This window comes from Macaca thibetana, chromosome 19 (genome assembly GCF_024542745.1).
Source record: "Macaca thibetana thibetana isolate TM-01 chromosome 19, ASM2454274v1, whole genome shotgun sequence".
In the NCBI taxonomy this organism is placed as follows: Eukaryota; Metazoa; Chordata; class Mammalia; order Primates; family Cercopithecidae; genus Macaca; species Macaca thibetana.
In genome coordinates this window covers 14628414-14650675 of record NC_065596.1, presented here as the reverse complement: position 1 = coordinate 14650675, position 22262 = coordinate 14628414, and the positions used below count along the sequence as shown (strand labels likewise).

At 45.4% G+C, this 22262-nt stretch overlaps 2 protein-coding genes, 1 long non-coding RNA gene and 2 pseudogenes across 29 annotated transcripts in view; 2 read left to right on the top strand and 3 right to left on the bottom strand.

Annotated features, from left to right (window-relative positions):
- Positions 1-20443, bottom strand: part of LOC126942626 (zinc finger protein 561) — a 91698-nt gene extending 71255 nt beyond the window's left edge. Inside the window, exons 1-2 of one of the 3 annotated variants that reach the window (XM_050770478.1) lie at positions 20373-20443; positions 16749-16912 (exon numbers count right to left, since the gene is read on the bottom strand). In XM_050770478.1, the coding sequence (XP_050626435.1) occupies positions 16749-16773 (25 nt within the window). In that variant the 5' untranslated portion in view covers positions 16774-16912; positions 20373-20443. Of the gene's footprint in view, positions 1-15391; positions 15461-16748; positions 16913-20372 lie in introns of those variants that run through there. The other 2 variants (XM_050770479.1, XM_050770480.1) reach the window with 2 other exon arrangements.
- PIN1 (peptidylprolyl cis/trans isomerase, NIMA-interacting 1) overlaps positions 1-22262 on the top strand; it is a 429836-nt gene that overhangs the window by 296783 nt on the left and 110791 nt on the right. The window contains exon 1 of one of the 25 annotated variants that reach the window (XM_050770782.1): positions 396-399. The exons of 21 other annotated variants lie outside the window; for them this stretch is intronic. The gene's annotated coding sequence lies outside the window, so the exon portion shown is untranslated. Of the gene's footprint in view, positions 1-395; positions 400-939; positions 944-4394; positions 4399-20016; positions 20021-22262 lie in introns of those variants that run through there. 3 more of the 25 variants (XM_050770813.1, XM_050770785.1, XM_050770802.1) reach the window with 3 other exon arrangements.
- LOC126942922 (uncharacterized) lies at positions 36-11591 on the top strand. The gene is made up of 2 exons (XR_007721650.1): positions 36-200; positions 11482-11591. It is a non-coding gene; the product is annotated as an uncharacterized LOC126942922 (long non-coding RNA).
- On the bottom strand, positions 2431-7527 carry LOC126942742 (40S ribosomal protein S4, X isoform-like; annotated as a pseudogene).
- Positions 10561-14474, bottom strand: LOC126942896 (zinc finger protein 561-like; annotated as a pseudogene).

Here is a 22262-nt window from a genome sequence, read left to right as displayed (position 1 = left end):
TTTTTTTTTTTTTTTTTTTTTTTTTGAGACGGTGTCTCGCTCTGTCGCCCAGGCTGGAGTGCAGTGGCGCGATCTCGGCTCACTGCAAGCTCCGCCTCCCGGGTTCACGCCATTCTCCTGCCTCAGCCTCCCGAGTAGCTGGGACTACAGGCGCCCACAACCGCGCCCGGCTAATTTTTTGTATTTTTAGTAGAGACGGGGTTTCACCGTGGTCTCGATCTCCTGACCTTGTGATCCGCCCGCCTCGGCCTCCCAAAGTGCTGGGATTACAGGCGTGAGCCACCGCGCCCGGCCTGTTCAAGTTATTTCTTGGATGAGTAAGGAAAAAGATGTAACTACAAGGCAGCAATAGCATACAAGCTTTACTTGGGATGTGCTTTGACAGGTTAGCAGTGGGGGAGGGAGCAAACAGCAAGAGAGTATTCACAGGCTTCTACCTGCGGGTCGCTTCTCAGAAAGGGTGGAAAGGAACAGAGACTCCCGGAGGAGAAAGGGAATCAAAGAGGGTGCTTATAAATAACTAAATGATGATACTCACCAGACTGGCAGCATATCTTCCAGTTAAAAAGCTCTGGCCGGGAGCGGTGGCTCAAGCCTGTAATCCCAGCACTTTGGGAAGCCGAGACGGGCGGATCACGAGGTCAGGAGATCGAGACCATACTGGCTAACACGGTGAAACCCCGTCTCTACTAAAAAATACAAAAAACTAGCCGGGCGAGGTGGCGGGCGCCTGTAGTCCCAGCTACTCGGGAGGCTGAGGCAGGAGAATGGCGTGAACCCGGGAGGCGGAGCTTGCAGTGAGCCGAGATGGTGCCATTGAACTCCAGCCTGGGCGACAGAGCGAGACTCCGTCTCAAAAAAAAAAAAAAAAAAAAGAAAAGCTCTGAAGGGCCACCGAGGTGGCTCACGCCTATAATCCCAGCACTTTGGGAGAGCAGCGGGGCGGATCACGAGGACAGGTGTTCGAGACCAGCCTGACCAAAATGGTGAAACCCCATCTCTACTAAAAAATACAAAAATTAAGGCCAGGCTAGGTGGCTCAAGCCTGTAATCCCAGCACTTTGGGAGGCCGAGACGGGCGGATCACGAGGTCAGGAGATCGAGACCATCCTGGCTAACCCGGTGAAACCCCGTCTCTACTAAAAAATACAAAACACTAGCCGGGCGAGGTGGCGGGCGCCTGTAGTCCCAGCTACTCGGGAGGCTGAGGCAGGAGAATGGCGTGAACCCGGGAGGCGGAGCTTGCAGTGAGCTGAGATCCGGCCACTGCACTCCAGCCTGGGCGACAGAGTGAGACTCCGTCTCAAAAAAAAAAAAAAAAAAAAAAAAAAAAACCAAAAATTAGCTGGGCATGGTGGCATGTGCCTGTAATCCCAGCGACTCAGAAAGCTGAGGCAGGAGAATCACTCGAAGCTGGGAGCTGGAAGTTGCAGTGAGTTGAGATCTTGCCACTGCACTCCAGCCTGGGCAACAGAGTGAGACTCCGTCTCAAAAAAACAAACAAACAAAACAAAAACAAAAACAAAACAAATAAAAAATAAAAAGCTCTGTAGGACAGCAGGGGGATGGGGTTTTCAAAGAAGGTACACTCAAAATGGCTAAAAATAAGCTCGTTCAGTCTATGTTTCAAACAATCAAGTGTGTTAAAATTGCAGTTGGGCAGGGATTGGCTATTGTGAATACTAGTGAGATAAACATTGTTGTACAAATATTTCTTTGAGCACCTGCTCTCAACACTTTTGGATATATATGCCAAAGTGGAATGTCTGGATCATATGGTAATTCTGTTTAATTTGTTTGTTTGTTTGAGATAGGGTCTCACTCTGTTGTCTAGGCTGGAATGCAGTGACATGATCATGGATCACTGCAGTCCTTAACCTACTGAACTCAGGTAATCCTCCCACCTTAGCCTCTCAAGTAGCAAGGATTACAAGTGCATGCCACCACCATGCTTGGCTGAATTAAAAAATGTTTTTTGTAAAGATGAAATCTCACCATATGCCCAGGCTGGTCTTGAACTCCTAGTCTCAAGGAATCCCCTGCCCTGAGCCTCCCAAAGTGCTGGGATTACAGGTGTGAGACATCACATCCAGCATGGTTTTGGTTTTCTTTTTTTTTTTTTTTTTTTTTTTTTTTTTTTTGAGACAGAGTCTCGCTCTGCCGCCCAGGCTGGAGTGCAGTGGCGTGATCTTGGCTCACTGCAAGCTCCGCCTCCCGGGTTCACGCCATTCTCCTGCCTCAGCCTCCCGAGTAGCTGGGACTACAGGCGCCCGCCACCTCGCCCGGCTAGTTTTTTTGTATTTTTTAGTAGAGACGGGGTTTCACCGTGTCAGCCAGGATGGTCTTGATCTCCTGACCTCGTGATCCGCCCGTCTCGGCCTCCCAAAGTGCTGGGATTACAGGCTTGAGCCACCGCGCCCGGCCGGTTTTGGTTTTCATTTTCATGATGTTTAGTGATGTTGAGCATCTTTTCGTGAGCATCATTTCCTGTGCTTATTGGCCATCTGTGTATCTTCTTTGGTGATACTATTCAAGTCCTTTTTCTGTATTTGAATTGGGTTTTGTTGTTGTTACTCTTGGGTTCTAGAAATTTTAAAAAGAAACTCTGAATATTTGTTTCCAGTCAGATACAGGACTTGCAAATATTTTCTCCCATTTGTAGATTGTCTTTCCACTCTCTTGTTATTATGCTTTGAAGCACAAAATTTGTATTGATTAGGTTTAACTCATAATTTTTCTTGTGTTGCCTGTATGGTTGATGACATAACTAAGAAGTCATTTCCAATTCCAATATCATGAAGCTTTCTTACCTATGTTTCCTTCTAATAGTTTTCCAGCTCTAGCTCTTACACTACACTTAAGTTTTTGATCCATTTTTTAAAAATCATGCCACATTATTATTATTATTAAGACAGAGGCTTGCTCTGTCGCCCAGGCTGGAGTGCAGTGGCACGATCTCAGCTCGCTGCAACCTCTGCCTTCCAGGTTCAAGTGATTCTCCTGCCTCAGCCTCCTGAGTAGCTGGGATTACAGGTGCACGCCACCATGCCCGGCTACTTTTTGTATTTCTTTTTAGTAAAGACAGGGCTTCACCATGTTGGTCAGGCTGGTCTCGAACACCTGACCTCATGATCCACCCACCTCGGCCTCCCAAAGTGCTGGGATTACAGGCGCATGCCACCACGCCTGGCTACTTTTTGTATTTCTTTTTAGTAGGGACAGGACTTCACCATGTTTGTCAGGCTGGTCTTGAACACCTGACCTCGTGATCCACCCACCTCGGCCTCCCAAAGTGCTGGGATTACAAGAGTGAGCCACTGTGCCCAGCCATGCCACATTATTTTAAATTACATATGAAGATCTAAAATGTCACTCGGGGACCATTTCATCCACTCAAGACTCTGTTTGGCCACCAGTCTTTTGTCTATCTCTTCTGCAATGGTGAGGCGGATACCCTTTCCTTGGGGAAGAGAAATCCGTGGTCTGTGGCCCTTGCCAGTGACAAAAATGTTGGAAAGTAGAGTGGCAAAGCTGTTGCCATTGGCATCTTTCACGTGAACCACGTTGAAAGATCGAGGGTGCTACTCTGTTGTTGATCATGTCCATTCTTCCCAGGTTACCACTTCCAGTCAGCATACACAGGTTACCAGTGTCAATCTTGATGAAATCAGTAATCTTGCCAGTCTCCAAATCAATCTGAATGGTATCATTCACCTTGATACAGGGATCAGGGTAGCAGATGGCGTGAGCATCATGAGTCAGCAGATGAGGGATTCCTTTTGTGCCCACAAAGATTCTTCTCAGTTTGCACAACTTGTACTTGACTTCCTCAGGTGTAGTACGTTGTACAGCAAAGTGACCCTTGGTGTCACAGGTCAGATGGAAATTCTCTCCCATCTTGTCAATGTTGATAACATCCATGAATCCAGTGGGGTATGTTATATCAGTTCGGACCTTGCCATCAATCTTAACGAACGGCTACATGAAAATCTTCTTTACTTCATCTCCTGTCAGGGCATACTTAAGTCTGTTCCTTAGGAAAATGATGAGGGGGAGACACTTTCTCAACTTGTGGGAACCGGTGGATGGATGAGGAACAAACACACTGGTCAATTTATGCAACATTCAATGCTTTGGAGCTGCTATCCCCTTCAGATGCTTCTTGGGACCACAGGCCATGGCTGCGTTAGGCAAGGAAAGCGCTCTTGATCCTTTTTTTTTTTGACACGAAGTTTTGCTCTTGTTGCCCAGGTTGGAGTGCAAGGCGCTATCTCAGCTCACTGCAACCTCCGCCTCCCCGGTTCAAGCAATTCTCCTGCCTCAGCCTCAAGAGTAGCTGAGATTACAGGTACCCTCCACCACACCCGGTTAATTTTTGTATTTTTAGTAGAGGCGGGGTTTCACCATATTGGCCAGGCTGGTCTTGAACTCCTCACCTTGTGATTCACCTGCCTCGGCGTCTCAAAGTGCTGGGATTGCAGGCGTGGACCACTGTGCCCGGCCTTGATCCATTTTAAGTTCATTTTATATATGGTATAAGGTTAGGGTCTAACTCCCTTCTTATGCATGTCTATATCCAGTTTTTCTGCTAACACTTCTCCCCCACCTCCCACCACAAGATTTATTGATCAATCATTGACAAATAAAAACTGTATAAAGTGTGCAATGTGATGTTTTGTATAAACATTGTGAAATGATTACCACTATCATACTAATTTATGCATCCATCACTTCACAGTTACCTTTTTTACTGTGTTGAGAACACTTAAAAACTACTTTCTTAGCAAATTCCAAGTATATGACACAGGTGGTTTTTTTGGGTTTTTTTTTTTGTTTGTTTTTTAAGTCGGAGTCTTACTCTGTCACCAGGGTGGAGTTCAATGGCGTGATCTCGGTTTACTGCAACCTCTGCCTCCCGGATTCAAGAGATTCTCCTGCCTCAGCCTCCTGAGTAGCTGAGATTACAGGTGCACACCACCACACTGGGCTAATTTTTTGTATTTTCAGTAGAGGCGGGCTTTCACCATGTTGGCCACGATAGTCTTGATCTCTTGATTCCCCCCACCTCAGCCTCCCAAAGTGCTGGGATTATAGGCATGAGCCACCGCCCGGCCGGACAATACAGTATTGTTAACTAAAATCTCCATGCTGTACATTTAAATCCCTGAATTTTTTCATCTTGTAATTGAGAGTTTATACCCTTTGACTAACGTCTCCCCAGTCTCTCCTCATTCTCCCATTCCCTGGCAACCAAATATTTTTTTTCTTTTTTTTTTCAGATGGAGTCTCGTTCTGCACCCAGGCTGGAGTACAGTGGCAGTATCTTGGCTCCCTGCAGCCTCCGCCTCTTGGGTACAAGGGATTTTTGTGCTTCAGCCTCCTGAGTAGCTGGGATTATAGGCGCCCACCACCATGCCTGGCTAATTTTTGTATTGTTAGAAGAGACGTAGTTTTACCATGTTGGCCAGGCTGTTCTCGAACTCCTGACCTCGTGATCCACCCACCTCACCCTCCCAAAGTGCTGGGATTGCAGGCATGAGCCACCGCCCCTGGCCAACATTCTCTTCTTTGCTTCTATGAGTCAAGGGCTATGTGGTTATGTCAGAGCCCAGATATATGTGAGATTATACAAGATTTCCTTCTCTTTTTTAGGCTAAATAATATTCACGTGTATATATCACATTTTCTTCATTCCTAAATGTCCAGGAATATTTAGGTTATTTCCATATCTTGTCTATTATGTTCTAAGAAGTTTGCAATGAACGTGGGATTGCAGATCTCTTCAAGATACTGACGTCATTTCCTTTGGAAATATACTCAGTAGTGGGATTACTGGATCATGATGGTATTGTTAACAGAAAGGAGTCTGGTCTCCTTTCCTATGTGCTGCTCCATTGAGTATACCTATGGTTATTTATTGATTATATGCTAAATAAGGGGTGGGGTGTCCAGAAGTTTTTCAGGAAAGGGGCAGAGATTTTCTGGAACCTAGCATCCTTCCCTTTTAGACTATCTAGGTAAACTTCCAAACATTGCTGTGACATTTGTACAAAGTCATGGAGCTGATGGGACTGTCTTTTAGCATGTTAGTGCATTATAATTAACCTGTAATTAGCAGTGAGGATGACCAGAGGTCACATTTGTCAACATCTTGGATTTGATGGAACTTGACCGGGTTCTTTACCGCATCCTGTTTTACCAGCAAGGTCTTTATGACCTGTATCTTGTGCCAACCTCCTATCTCTTCCTGTGACTAAGAATGCCTAACCTCCTGGGAATGTAGCCCAGCAAGAAAATTAAAACTGCCCTTTCTCCCCTGAAGGTTGTTGGCATCACTGTGAAAAGCCATTTGATTATATCTGTGAGGGTTTATTTCTGGGCTCTCTATAACAATGGTCTCCATGTCTAGTTATGCCTATACCACATTGTTTTGATTACTATAGCTTTGTAATACTATTTTTTCTGCTTTTTTCTTGAGACAGGGTCTCACTCTGTTGCCCAGGCTGGAGTGCAATGGTGCGATCACAGCTCACTGCAGGGTCAACTTTCTGGGCTCAAGGGATCCCTCCTACCTCAGCTCCTGAGTAGCTGGGACTACAGGTATGCACCACCATGCCGAGCTATTTTTTATTTTTATTTTTTGTAGAGATGAGATGAAGTCTCCTTAAGTTGCCCAAGCTGGTCTCAAACTCCTGGACTCAAGCAGTTTTCCTGAGTCAGCCTCCCGAATTGTTGGGATTACAGGCTAGTAACTTTTGACATCACAAAGTGTGAATTCTCCAACAATCTTTTTTTTTTTTTTTTGAGACTAAGTCTCGCTGTTGCCCAGACCAGAGGGCAATGGCATGATCTCGGCTCACCACCACAACCTCCACCTCCCAGGTTCAAACGATTCTCCTGCCTCAGCCTCCTGAGTAGCTGGGATTACAGAAGTCTGCCACTGTGCCCGGCTAATTTTTGTATTTTTAGTAGAGATGGGGTTTTGCCATATTGGCCAAGCTGGTCTCAAACTCCTGACCTCAAATGATCCACCTGCCTTGGCTTCACAGAGTGCTGCCATTACAGGCGTGAGCCACCTTGCCTACCCAACAAACTTCTTTTTCAAGATTGCTTTCACTGTATGGACTCCAGTGAGATTCCATATGTGTGTGGTCTTTTGTAACCTAAACTTCCGCAGTGACTTAATATGACTTTTGCCACATTCTGCTAGGCACAGAGATGAAACCTGGTACAACGTGAGAGGACTACACAAAGGTATGACTATTGAGAAACAGGAATTATTGGGAGACAATTTAGAGGCTGTATACTACAGAGAAGAAATTGGCAATACCTGAAAACACTACCTGTGCAATCTGGAAACCTCTTTTTTTTAAAATTTTGAGACAGTCTCCCTCTGTTGCCCAGGCTGGTGTGCAATGGCGTGATCTCAACTCACTGCAACCTCCACTTCCTGGGTTTAAGCGACTCTTGTGCCTGTCTCCCTAGTAACTGGGACTACAGGAGCACACCACCACACTCGGTTTTTTTTTTTTGAGACAAAGTCTCGCTTTGTCCCCCAGGCTGGAGTGCAGTGGCACGATCTTGGCTCACTGCAAGCTCCGCCTCCCGGGTTCACGCCATTCTACTGCCTCACCCTCCGGAGTAGCTGGGACTACAGGCGCCCACCACCTCGCCCGGCTAATTTTTCATGTTTTTAGTAGAGATGGGGCTTCACCGTGTTAGCCAGGATGGTCTCGATCTCCTGACCTCGTGATCCACCTGCCTCGACCTCCCAAAGTGCTGGGATTACAGGCGTGAGCCACCACGCACGGCCTAATTTTTTTTAATTTTTAGTAAAGACAGGGTTTGGCCATGTTGCCCAGCCTGGTCTCAAACTCCTGAGCTCAGGCAATCCTCCCACCCCAAAGTGTTGAGATTACAAGCGTGAGCCACCATGCCCGACCTTTTTCTTTTTTGAGAAAGTTTTGCTGTGTCCCCTAGGCTGGAATATGCAGTGGCACAATCTGGGCTACCTGCAGCATCCACCTGTCAGGTTCAAGCAATGCTCCCACCTCAACCTCCAGAGTAGCTGGGGACTACAGGCATGAGCCACAACACCCGGCTAATTTTTGCATATTTTTTAGAGATGAGTTCACCTTGTTACTCAGGCTGCTCTCAAACTAAGGAGCTCAAAGTGCTGGGGGGTTACAGGCAAGGGCCACTATGCCTGGCCTTGCAATTCTGCCTTTTTTTTTTTTTTTCTTTTTTTTTTTTGAGATGGAGTTTCGCTCTTGTTGCCCAGGCTGGAGTGCAATGGCACGATCTTGGCTCACCCCAACCTCCACTTCCCAGGTTCAAGGGATTCTCTTGCCTCAGCCTCCCAAGTAGCTGGTAATACAGGCATGTGTCACCACGCCCTGCTAATTTTTTGTATTTTTAGTAGAGATGGGGTTTCACCATGTTGGCCATGCTGGTCTCAAACTCCTGACCTCAAGTAATCCACCTGCCTCGGCCTCCCAAGTACTGGGATTACAGGCATGAGTCACTGTGCCCAGCCACAATCCTACTTTTAAGAATTTTTTTTTAAAACCAGGTCCAGGATTCAGTCTAAACTTCTAAGAATCTGCCTCGGGCCGGGCGCGGTGGCTCAAGCCTGTAATCCCAGCACTTTGGGAGGCCGAGACGGGCGGATCACGAGGTCAGGAGATCGAGACCATCCTGGCTAACACGGTGAAACCCCGTCTCTACTAAAAAATACAAAAAACTAGCCAGGCGAGGCGGCGGGCGCCTGTAGTCCCAGCTACTCGGGAGGCTGAGGCAGGAGAATGGCGTAAACCCGGGAGGCGGAGCTTGCAGTGAGCCGAGATCGCGCCACTGCACTCCAGCCCGGGTGACAGAGCCAGACTCCGTCTCAAAAAAAAAAAAAAAAAAAAAGAATCTGCCTTGAAGGTAAACCTTTAACAATTCAAAGAAGTTCAAGAGTATTAATTGCAGCACTGTTTGTGATCGCAATATGAATGCCTAAATGCTCTCAAGTATGAGTATCTGAATATATGGTACATCCACCAATGGAATATCATGCAGCCCTAGAAATGAATGCAGATCTCTATGAACTCACATGAAGTGATTTCCAAGATACATGGTTAAGTAAAAATACAAACTCCGTCTCAAAAAAAAAAAAAAAAAAAAAAAAATCTGTGTTTTTAACTTCAGTTATTTAAAATTAAAATAATTTGTAAGCCATTTGGTCTGTGTTACTCTGTTATGGTTGCCTGAGCTAACTAAGGCAGATTGTGGCACTGAAAAGTGAGGTACTGCCATTACAAACAAACAAACAAAAAACTAAAAATGTGAAGCAGCTTTGAAATTGACAAATGAGTAGAGGCTATAAAAATTCTGATGTGCAAGCTGGAAATAATATTAGTAAGGGTGATTCTGGTGAGGTGTCACTGGGGAATGAGGAACATGCTATTGGAAAATGAAGAAAAGACAACCCTTGATATGAAGTGGTGAAGAACTTGGCAGAACTGTATTCTAGCATTTTGTGGAAAGTAGAGCTTGAGAAAGATAAAATTGGGTATTTATCACTAACATCTGTAATTAAAGTGTTAAAGGACACAGGAAGCTTCATTCTTCCTGACTGCTTACAGGAAAATGCAAAAGAGAAGACCTGAACTGCAGAAGAAATATAAAAGAAAACAGAACCAGAACTTGGAGATTTGGAAAATTCTCAGCCTATCCATACTGCAAAAATTACAAAACTTGTACTGAAGAGAATCCTGAATGTGTGGCTGAACAATCATTTGATAAAGAGATCATCAGTGGGATTTATGGACTATATCAGCCATCTTAACAGAAGTGAGGAGAGAGACTGGATTATACTAGAAGAGACACTGCCACTTACACTGTGCCACCTAAAATGGACAGAGAAGACAGAACAGGTAAGGCTGTCACACTTCATAGATTTTATAAGAAGGAGACACAGAAATAATCACTGTGAAAGTGCACTGGCAGTTAAGGATGGTTTCATACCTGCCATGCTCTGCAGGATCCATGGGAACAGAAGATACCCTTGGAGGAGCATCTTACTAACAGGGGCTGGGACCAATCTAGATGACTTATCTCATACAGAACTTGTTAATGCTATGATCTTAGGAATCTAATCACTAATGTGAGGCAGCCTGCAGTACTGACCTCACCATCCATGACCCTTCTTCACAGATGCCCAGACTCAAGCAACCATGAAGTTGTAATCAGAACCTGTAGGTTTAGCCGGGCGCGGTGGCTCAAGCCTGTAATCCCAGCACTTTGGGAGGCTGAGACGGGCGGATCACGAGGTCAGGAGATCGAGACCATCCTGGCTAACACGGTGAAACCCCATCTCTACTAAAAAATACAAAAAAACTAGCCGGGCGAAGTGGCGGGCGCCTGTGGTCCCAGCTACTCGGGAGGCTGAGGCAGGAGAATGGCGTAAACCCGGGAGGCGGAGCTTGCAGTGAGCTGAGATCCGGCCACTGCACTCCAGCCTGGGCGACAGAGCCAGACTCAGTCTCAAAAAAAAAAAAAAAAAAAACCTGTAGGTTTAATTTCAGACCCTCAGGATGGCATCCAAAGCCAATCCATGAGACATTACAACCTCTGCAAGGCATTTAGGACAAATCTGATGATCTTTAGTGTCACTGCCAATAATTAAAGATGGCAACCTATGAGCTAAATGGTAACACTCATACCCTTACTTTCATAGGGTGTCTCCCCAGTGTAAATTCTTTCATTTCAAGTCTACTTAGGTGTGACGAAACAGCAAATGCTTTCCCACATTCTTTACATATGAAGGGTTTCTCTCCGGTATGAGTTCGCAGGTGAACATTAAGGGGTGAGGAATACATAAATGCTTTACCACGTATCTTGCATACAAAGGGCCTTTCTCCACTGTGAGTTTTCAAATGTTTACTATGATCAGAAGTAATGAAGGTCTTCCCACATTCAACACATTCATAAGGCTTCTCTCCTGTGTGAATTCTTCTATGTTGAGTAAGCGCTGAAGATCTATTGAAGGCTTTCCCACATTCCTTACACTGATAGGGTTTCTCTCCAGTGTGATTTCGTATGTGTATAGCAAGGCCTGTGTATTGAGTGAAGGCTTGGCCACATTCCTTACATTCATAGGGTTTTATTCCAGTGTGAGTTCTTACATGTTGAGTAAGGTGAGTTGATCTAGTGAAGGCTTTCCCACATTCTGTACATTTGTGTGGTTTTATTCCAGTGTGAATCTGAACATGAACATTAAAGGATGAGGAATTTCTTTTTTTTTCTTTTTTTTTTTTTTTGAGACGGAGTCTCACGCTGTTGCCCAGGCTGGAGTGCAGTGGCGCGATCTCGGCTCACTGCAAGCTCCGCCTCCTGGGTTCACGCCATTCTCCTGCCTCAGCCTCCTGAGTAGCTAGGACTACAGGCGCCCGCCACCGCGCCCAGCTAATTTTTTGTATTTTTAGTAGAGACGAGGTTTCACTGTGGTCTCGATCTCCTGACCTTGTGATCCGCCCGCCTCGGCCTCCCAAAGTGCTGGGATTACAGGCTTGAGCCACCGCGCCCGGCCAGGATGAGGAATTTCTTTTTTTTTTTTTTTTTTTTTTTTTTTGAGACGGAGTCTCGCTCTGTCACCCAGGCTGGAGTGCAGTGGCCAGATCTCAGCTCACTGCAAGCTCCACCTCCCGGGTTCACGCCATTCTCCTGCCTCAGCCTCCCAAGTAGCTGGGACTACAGGCGCCCGCCACCTTGCCCGGCTAGTTTTTTGTACTTTTTAGTAGAGACAGAGTTTCACCGTATTAACCAGGATGGTCTCGATCTCCTGACCTCGTGATCCGCCCGTCTCGGCCTCCCAAAGTGCTGGGATTACAGGCTTGAGCCACCGCGCCCGGCCAAGGATGAGGAATTTCTAAAGGATCTTCCACATTCTTTACATTCAAAGAACTTCTCTCCTTTTTGAGTTTTCACATGTGCAGAAAGTTGAGAAAAATTAGTAGAGGATTTCCCACAATTCTTAGTCTTTAGATTTCTTTCCAGTATGAACTGTTACACACTGCTTTAGGTGTAAGGAAGGTGTGATGGCTCTCCCACATTCCTGAAATTCACAGAGTTTCTGTCCAATGTGGATTCCCGTGTGATTATCAAGGCTCACAAAATACTTAAAGCCTTTTATACATTCCTTACATTTGTATGGTTGTCTTGCATTGAGAATTCCAAGATGTACAGCAAGGCCTGGAGTTAAGGTGAAAACTTTTCCACATGGATTAAATTTGGAAAGTTCCTGTCCAATAGAGGCTTCCTTGTGCACACTGAGGACGTCATTTCCATAACAATTATCCTCAGAAGTGTTCCCTCCATTTTGAGCTCTCATCTGTGTCTTAAGGCAAAACTGTTCACTGAAGACCTCTCCACAATTCTCACAGAGTTTCCATCCACTGTAGTTTCTTGTCTGGTGAGGAGGGGATAAAGGATTTAAAATGTTTTCAGACATATTAAAAGATTTCACCCATTTGAACACGGAAACATTATTTTGGTGACAATTATCATTTTACTTTTTAATATTTAATTTTTTTTCATTTCCTACCTTCTTGGTTTCTTCCAGATTGAATGATGGATCTTTTGCTAGAATTTTATGCCACTGGCTCTAAATTATTTAAAAAACAAAAACAAAACAAAACAAGAAAAACTGTCTTCTTTTAATTGTCGGGGGTGATTTCAGACAGGTTCTCACTCTGTCATCCAGGCTGGGTACCATGGCACAATCACAGTGCACTGCGGTCTTAATCTCCCAGGCTCAAGCCATCATCCTGCCTCAGTGCTCCAAGGAGCTTGGACTACAGTTGCATGCCAATGCACCCTGCTAATTTTTTTATTTTTTGTAGAGACAGGGTCTTCCTGTTGCCCAGGCTGGTCTCGATCTCCTAGACTCAAGCAATTCTCCTGCCTCAGCTTCCCAAAGTGCTGGGATTACAGGCGTCAGCCACTGTACCCAACCAAATAGTGTAGATTTTACATTTTTAGTAGAGACAGAGTTTCACCATGTTGACCAGGCTGGACTTAAACTCCTGACCTCAAGTGATCCACCCACCTCAACCTCCCATAGTATTGGGACTACAGGCATGAGCCACCACATCCAGCCTCTTTTTAAAATCAGAGATGGGATCTTGTTATACTGCCTAGGCTGGTCTCGAACTACTGGGCTCAAATGATCCTCTCAGCTTAGCCTCCCAAGTAGCTGGGATTACAGAAGTAAGTCATAGCTCTGATGATGCTATTTCCCAGAATGGAATTCTCAATCTTTTCTGAGAGGAAACTAAGAAATATCACTCATGAATCTTACCATTTGTATCCCATTGAATATTGGATTCTTCAAAAAACCCTGCTGAAGTGATGACCCTTTGATTCTAGGTTGTATTTCCCATTCTGAAGTTAAGCAGAAAAAGAAATATAAGGGTTTATAGAAGAAATGTTTAAAACGATGAGTATTTGTATTTGTTTTCAAATTGAACACGGTAATAAAAGATAAGCCAGAGAACTTTGAGGATTTTGACATGTCAAAAATTTGGCTATAAGGACGTGGGGTTTATTACACAACTGATGTGTTTAGATAGTTTACTACAAACTGCTTCTGTGAAAAATAAAACGATGGGGAACAGTAAGAGAAGATTATCAGGAAAGGAAAGTAGGAAAGATCGGGATAAATAATAGGTATCAAAATGATAAACTTAAAAAAAAAGAACAGGTAGTTTTGTTAGGTCATAGAAATGTTTGACTACATGGAAAATAAAAGTCAGAGATATCCGAAATTCTCAGAAAAATAGCTTAAATCTTCTGAGGTAAAGTGGATCTTTAAAAATCTTTTTTTATTTTTATTTTTATTGTATTTTTTTTTTTTTTTTTTGAGATGGAGTCTCACTCTCTCGCACAGGCTAGAGTGCAGTGATGCAACCTCGGTTCACTGCAACCTCTGCCTCTCGGGTTCAACTGATTCTACTGCCTCAGCCTCCCAAGCGGCTGGGACTACACGGATGTGCCACCATACCCAGCTAATTTTCTGCATTTTTAGTAGAGAAGGGGATTCACTGTGTTAGCCAGGCTGGTCTTGATTTCTTGACCTCATGATCTGCCCACCTTGCCTTCCCAAAGTGCTGGGATTACAGGCGTGAACCACCATGCCTGGCCTAGTCTTTATTTTTACATTTTTTTTTTTTTTTTTTTAGAGACGAGGTCTCACAATATTGTCCATGCTAGTATCAAACTCCCATGCTCAAGCACTTCTCTGACCTCAGCCTCCCAAGTATCTGGGACTACAGGTGCAGGCCACCATGCCAAGCAAAGTGATGTTACTCTAACCCACAGAGGCCAGATTCATGTAGTTCTCCAGCATCACATCTCTGTAATATTTCTCAGCTGTGTCCAGTAAAGCCCACTCCTCTGGGGTGAAGTCCACAGCCACATCAACAAATGTCACTGAATCCTAAGTCATCACACACATGCTGGTTTGAGCCAATGAACACTTCCACCAATGCTCACTGGAGAATGATGAAGGGGAAACTTATACTCACTTATATGTGGTTCTGAGATCTCCCAATATATACTCCAGGGTTTAATGTCTCAGGAACTCTTGTGTCTAAACAATCAAGGTGGACCTCCTATGGGCATATGCCTTGAACAGCACATTTAAAATTTTTTTTTAAATCTTTTTTTGTTTGATCTATTTTTAATTTTTAAATATTTTTATTCTTAAATTTTAAATTTTTACTTTGATGAGAACAGTACTTCCTAAGCATGAATTTTTATCTATCTATCTATCCAATCTGTTTATTTATTTATATATAACGACAGGGTCCCACTGTGTCACACAGGCACAATTGCTGCTTACTGCAGCTTCGATCTCCTGGGCTGAAGTGCTCCTCCCACCTCTGCCTCCTGAGTAGTTGGAATTGCAGGCATGAGCCATTGCACACTGCTTACACTTTATCTCAGCACAACCAGGTTAGGGGCTCTTCCTGTCCCATTGGTCTCTATGCAGCACACTCCTGAGCACACTGCATATATCTGATAAATGCTGATAAGTGAATAACTTGATAAAAGGACACTTTCATCTGCTTTATCATCTGTCACCACACCCAGTAATGTAAAAAAGATGCAGTTGGTACCATCAAGGTCAAGCTTAAGTAGTAATTACTGAGCTACTGGGATGATTTTCAAGTTAACACTTTATGTACAGGAGACTTCATTCTCTGGGGAAATTCATCTGGGGACTCAGTCCTTGAGTAAGGCTTCATTTGCTCTAAGAAAACTCCGGAGATGAGTCTGTCTAGAAGGAAATGTGTCTACTGGATGTAAGTATGTCATTTTGTATAATGGTACATTGTCTGTTTACCTGATAAGAATTTGCCAGGTAGTCCTCCACCATCGTTCCTACCTTTGTCTTTTCTTCAAAAGGGCAGATTGGTTCCCTGGAAAAACACCTTAGTGGAAAATTAAGAAGGCATTGAGAAGCCAGAGCTGCCCATCCTAACCACATTCTCATGCCTAGACGTCATTCCATCCTAGCTTGAAATTCCCATATATTCCTGCACACTCGAGAAAACTGTACACACACAACACTGCCATGAAATGCCATAGTAGTCCTGTGTCAGCTAGACCCAGAAAAGCAGATGTGGGCCGAGCTGCCTGTTGGGTAAAGGGTAATAGTTTCATTTTACAAGAAAACTTACACCCTGAAAAATGTGACTCTCCATCTGCCCATAGTAGTAACACTCACAAAGCTTATGTAGCATTTCCGAAGGCACACGAACCAGGGCTGAATTCTAAAACTGCATCCTGGCTGGGCACAGTGGCTCATGCCTGTAATCCCAATACTTTGGGAAGCCAACGTGGGCAAATCACTTGAGGTCAGGCATTCAAGACCAGCCTGGCCAACATGACAAAACCCCATCTGTACTAAAAAAATAAAAATAAAAAAATAAAATAAAATAAAATTACAGGAGGCTGAGGTAGAGAATTGCTTGAACCAGGGAAGCAGAGGTTGCAGAGAGTTGAAGTCGTGTCACTGTACTACAGCCTGGGTAACAGAGTGAGACTCCATTTAACTAACAAACAAACAAACAAACAATATTAGCCAGACCTGGTGATGCGTGCTTGTGGTCCCATCTACATGGGAGACTGAGGCAAGAGAATTGCTTCAACCCAAAAGGCAGAGGTTGCAGTGAGCTGAGATTGCATCAATGCACTCCAACCTGGGTGACAGAGCAATATTCTGTCTCCAATAAATAAATAAATAAATAAATAAATAAAACAAAACAAAACAAAATAGTATTCTACATCTCACTTTGATTCCTCCTAAAAGAACCACCAGTGGCCAGGTGTGGTGGCTCACACCTATAATCCCAACACTTTGGCAGGCCAAGGCGGGCAAATCACCTGAGGTCGGGAGTTCAAGATTAGCCTGACCAACATTAAGAAACGCGTCTCTAATAAAAATACAAAATTAGCCTGTAATCTCAGCAACTAGGAAGGCTGAGGCAGGAGAATCGCTTGAACCCAGGAGGCAGAGGTTGCGTTGAGCCGAGATTGCGCCGTTGCACTCCAGCCTGGGCAACAAGAAACTCCATCTCGAAAAAACAACCAAAGAAAAACCAGTGGCATGCCTGCTCAGGCCCAGCTCACTGGACTCTTACGTTGTGGAGTGTGACCTAAATCAGAATCTCTGAAAAAGAGCATCAACAAGGACTTACCATGGGACAAATCAATGACTGCCATGCTCTGAAGCTGATGGCCTCAATGCTGTCTTCCTTGATGCCAGGCATGAGCCACTGTGCCCAACCAGAATGCTGTTTTAGAATTCAGTCCTGGTTTGTGTGCCTTCGGAAACGCTACATAAGCTTCATGAGTGTTACTACTACGGGCAGATAGAGAGTCATATTTTTCAGGGTGTAAGTTTTCTTGTAAAATGAAACTATTACCCTTTACACAACAGGCAGCTCGGCCCACATCTGCTTTTCTGGGTGTAGCTGACACAGGACTACTACCTTTTTCTTTTCTTCAAAAGGGCAGATTGGTTCCTGGAAAAAAACCCTAGTGGAAAAGTAAGTCACTTCAGGGTAACTTACGAATCTAGGTCAATAGAGGCAATCTCCATTCCTCTTTGTATGGGTTACTTGAGGTCCTGTTCATATCAATCATCAAACAACAAGCATCAAACATCAGTCACTGAATATTATGCATGAGCTTTCTCTCTGCAGGTGACAGATGTGAAGGCCACCAAAAACTGTACTCAGTATCATCACTCAGTAATGATAGTATTAATAACAGCAACTGACATTTACTGAGGACTAGTGTGTCACAAGTGGCTCTAGTAGCTTTATATATACATGCTCAATTATCATAACCATCCTTCCCAATAGCTATCATTACCTCTATCTATCTATCTACCGAGACAGGGTCTCACTCTGTTGCCCAAGTTGAAGTGCAATGGCACTAACACAGCTCTCTGTAGCCTAGACCTCCCAGGCTCAAGTGATCCTCCCACCTCAGTCTCCTGAATAGGTGGGACCACAGGTGTGCATCACCATGCCTTATTATCATTATATTATTATTATTGAGACACAGTCTCACTCTGTCACCCAGGCTAGAGTGCAATGGCACAATCTCAACTCATTGTAACCTCTGCCTCCCAGGTTCAAGCGATTATCAGGGCTCAGCCTCCTGAGTAGCTGGGATTAGAGGTATGCATCACGCCTGACTAATTTTTGTATTTTTAGTAGAGACAGAGTTTCGCCATATCAGCCAGGTTGGTCTCAAACTCCTGGCCTCAAGTGATTCTCCCACTTCAGCCCCCAAAGTGACTGGGAATACAGGTGCACACCACTGTGTTGGGAAAAGAAAGAGAGATCAGATTGTTACTGTGTCTATGTAGAAAAGGAAGACATAAGAAACTCCATTTTGGCCGGGTGCGGTGGCTCAAGCCTGTAATCCCAGCACTTTGGGAGGCCGAGACGGGCGGGTCACGAGGTCATGAGATCGAGACCATCCTGGCTAACGCAGTGAAACCCCGTCTCTACTAAAAAATACAAAAAAATAGCCGGGCGAGGTGGCGGGCGCCTGTAGTCCCAGCTACTCGGGAGGCTGAGGCGGAGAATGGCTTAAACCCGGGAGGCGGAGCTTGCAGTGAGCTGAGATCCGGCCACTGCACTCCAGCCCGGGCGACAGCGCGAGACTCCCTCTCAAAAAAAAAAAAAAAAAAAAAAAAGAAACTCCATTTTGATCTGTACCAAGAAAAATTGTTTCTTCTTTGAGATGCTGTTAACTTGTAACTTTAGCCCCAACCCTGTGCTCACAGAAACATGTGCTGTAATGAATCAAAGTTTAATGGATTTAGGGCAGTGCAGGATGTGCCTTGTTAACAATATGTTTGCAGTAAGTATGCTTGGTAAAAGTAATCGCCATTCTCCATTCTCTATTAAACAGGGGCACAATGTACTGAGGAAAGCCACAGGGACCTCTGCCCACAAAAGCCTGGGTATTGTCCAAGGTTTCCCCCTACTGAAACAGCCTGAGATACGGCCTCATGGGAAAAGAAAGACTTTACCATCCCCCAGCCCAACACCCATAAAGGGTCTGTGCTGAGGAGTAGTAGTGAAAGAGGGAGGCCTCTTTGCAGTTAAGAGGAAGGCTTCTGTCTCCTGCTCCTCCCTGGGAATGGAATGTCTCCATGTAAAGCTTAGCATTCCCATTCATTCTATTCTGAGATAGGAGAAAACTGCCCTGTGGCTGGAGGTGAGATATGCTGGCAGCAACACTGCTCTGTTACTCTTTGCTACACTGAGATGTTTGGGTAAAGAGAAACATAAATCTAGCCTATGTGCACATCCAGGCACAGTACCTTTCCTTGAACTTATTCATGATACAGATTCCTTTGCTCGCATGTTTCCCTGCTGATCTTCTCCCCACCTGTTGCCCTGCTACACTCCTCTTGCTAAGATAGTAAAAATAATAATAAATACTGAGGGAACTCACAGGCCAGCGCCATTGCGGGTCCTCTGTATGCTGAGTGCCAGTCCCCTGGGCCCACTGTTCTTTCTCTATACTTTGTCTCTGTGTCTTATTTCTTTTCTCAGTCTCTCATCCCACCGGATGAGAAATATCCACAGGTGTGGAGGGGCTGGCCCCCTTCACCACTGGGTCTAATTTTTTGTATTTTTAGTAGAGACAAGGTTTCACCAGGTTGCCCACGCTGGTCTCAAACTCCTGGGCTCAAACAATCCTCCTGCCTTGGCCTCCCAAAGTGCTGGGATAAGAAGCATGAGCCACCATGCCTGGCTCATTACTTCTATTTAATAATGAAAAAATCCTACATTCAAATAACCCTAATAATTAGTCTGATATTTGTCCTTGGAGCCTGATTTCCTGTGGATGCTGTTACTCCCCAATATGACCAGAAGGCAGTTCAGACCTGCACAGAACAATTCAGTAACTTCATTATGTACCTAAGATGACTGAAGCTGCAGGCGGGCAGATCACCTGCGGTAAGGAGTTCGAGACCATCCTGACAAACATGACAAAACACTGTCTCTATGGCAAAACCCTGTTTCACCATGTTGGCGAGGCTGGTCTCGAACCCCTGACCTCAGGTGATCCACCTGCCTCGGCTTCCCAAAGTGTTAGGATTACAGGCGTCAGCCAGCGCTTCTGGCCTGCCTTTCTTAAGTAGAAAGGCTTGTAGCTGGTAACAACTAGAAAACAAATAACGTCCAAGAAAATAAAAATTAAAAACTAAAGGCTTACAATCTACACGTGTTCATATTTACATACAGAAATAGGCATACCTTCAACAACTATGTTTTTTCCATCCAAATGTAATGTGTCAAAAATAAGTAAAGGACACCAAGACAATGCCAGATTCTCAGATAAGACATTTTTTAGCAAATAAACGGAAGTCAGAGTCCTCTTGAAACCAGTTTAATGCCGATGCTCACCAGGAACACGCCTGACGCGGGAGGATGCGGGGCCAGAGCCAACCTCACTAAAATGGCAGACATCCTTTTCCTTTCGGAAAGAAAAACATTCACAAAGGTTGCTTTCCAAGCTTCTGAAGAGGGGAGCACAGCGGACGAAAGCACTCCAGAAAACACCGCGCGGACTCGGGACAAACACTTCCCGACGCGGCTCCTGACGTGGACCGGCTGAGCCTGGGCCCTCAGGGAACTGGCCGCGCTGGGAGGACCAACAACCCCTAGAGAAGCTAGTGAAACAAGCAGGATCCGAGAGGCTCCTGGGCGACCGCGCCCAATCCTTCCTTTACCGCACCCCCCACCCACACCCCCTCTTATCTCCTGGACCCCCAAGCAGGCGGAACTCACCACAGCAGGGGTGGACTCCACCAGGATAAACGCGAAACAGCACTGACCAAAGGTAGCCAGCGCGGGAAAAGATGGTGGCGGCGCGCTGACATCACTTCCGCTAGGAGCCTCGGGAGGGGCGGAGCTTCCGGGATCCAGTTTCAGCCAAGTAGGACCAGTTGTTAGAAATGCTTGTTCCCCAGTGCCTTAAAGAAATAGCACTTGGACATAAACTTAATTTCCTCAGCAAGCCTATTTTACTTTTGGCAGAACAGGTACACTCGCCAGCAGTTTTGCCACTAGAGTACACTAAACAAAGGAAACAGGGTCATTTATAACCTGACGCGTCCACCTTGCTGCAGTGTCTGGTTTCCATTGGCTATAACGGAACATCACATTCTGTATTTGTCCCCATTGGCTACCAAGTTAGAACTTTTTTTGTTGTTGTTGTTTGTTTTTGGTTTTGAGACGGAGTCTCCCCCTGTGGCCCAGGCTGGAGTGCAGTGGCGTAATCTCGGCTCACTGCAAGCTCCGCCTCCCGGGTTCAGGCCATTCTCCTGCCTCAGCCTCCCGTGTAGCTGGGACTACAGGTGCCCGCCACCACGCCCGGCTAATATTTTTGTATTTTCAGTAGAGACGGGGTTTCACCGTGTTAGCCAGGGTGGTCTTGATCTCCTGACCTTGTGATCTACCCGCCTCGGCCTCCCAAAGTGCTGGGATTACAGACGTGAGCCACCGCGTCTGGCCTGTACGGTTGTCTTGCATTGAGAACTTCAAGATGTACAATAAGGCCTGGAGTTAGGGTGAAGACTTTTCCACATAGATTAAATTTGGAAAGTTTGGCCGGGCGCGGTGGCTCACGCCTGTAATCCCAGCACTTTGGGAGGCCGAGACGGGCGGATCACGAGGTCAGGAGATCGAGACCATCCTGGCTAACACGGTGAAAACCCGTCTCTACTAAAAAGAAGTACAAAAAACTAGCCGGGCGAGGTGGCGGGCGCCTGTAGTCCCAGCTACTCGGGAGGCTGAGGCGGGAGAATGGCGTAAACCCGGGAGGCGGAGCTTGCAGTGAGCGGAGATCCGGCCACTGCACTCCAGCCTGGGCGACAGAGCGAGACTCCGTCTCAAAAAAAAAAAAAAAAAAAAAAAAAAAAAAAATTTGGAAAGTTCCTGTCCAATAGAGGCTTCCTTGTGCACACTGAGGACGCCTTTTCCATAACAATTACCCTCAGAAGTGTTCCCTCCATTCTGAGCTCTCATGTGTGTCTTAAGGCAAAACTGTTCACTGAAGACCTCTCCACAGTTCTCACACAGTTTCCATCCACTGTAGTTTCTTGTCTGCTGAGGAGGGGATAAAGGATTTAAAACATTTTCAGAGATATTAAGAGATTTCACCCATCTGAACACAGAAACATTATTTTGATGACACTTATTTTACTTTTCAATTTTTTTTTTTTTTTTTTGAGACAGAGTCTTGTTCTATCTCCCAGGCTGTAGTGCAGTGACACAATCTGGGCTAACTGCAACCTCCACCTCCCAGGCTCAAGCAATCCTCATGCCGCAGTCTCCCAAGTAGCTGGGAATACAGGTGCGTGTACTGCACCTAGATAATTTTTCTATTTTTTTGTAGAGGCAGGGTTTTGCCAAGTTGCCCAGGCTGGTCTCAAACTCCTGCGTTCAGGCGATCTGCCTGCCTTAGCCTCTCAAAGTGGTAAGACTACAGGCGTGACCCATGCTGCCCAGCATGTTTTACTTTTTTCAGAGTTGGGATTTCACTCCATTGCCTGGGTTATAGTGCACTGGTGTGATCATGGCTCACTGTAACCTCAACCTCCTGGCTGGCTTCAAGTGATCATCCTGCCTTAGCTTCCTGTGTAGCTAGGACCATCAATATGCACCATCATGCCTGGC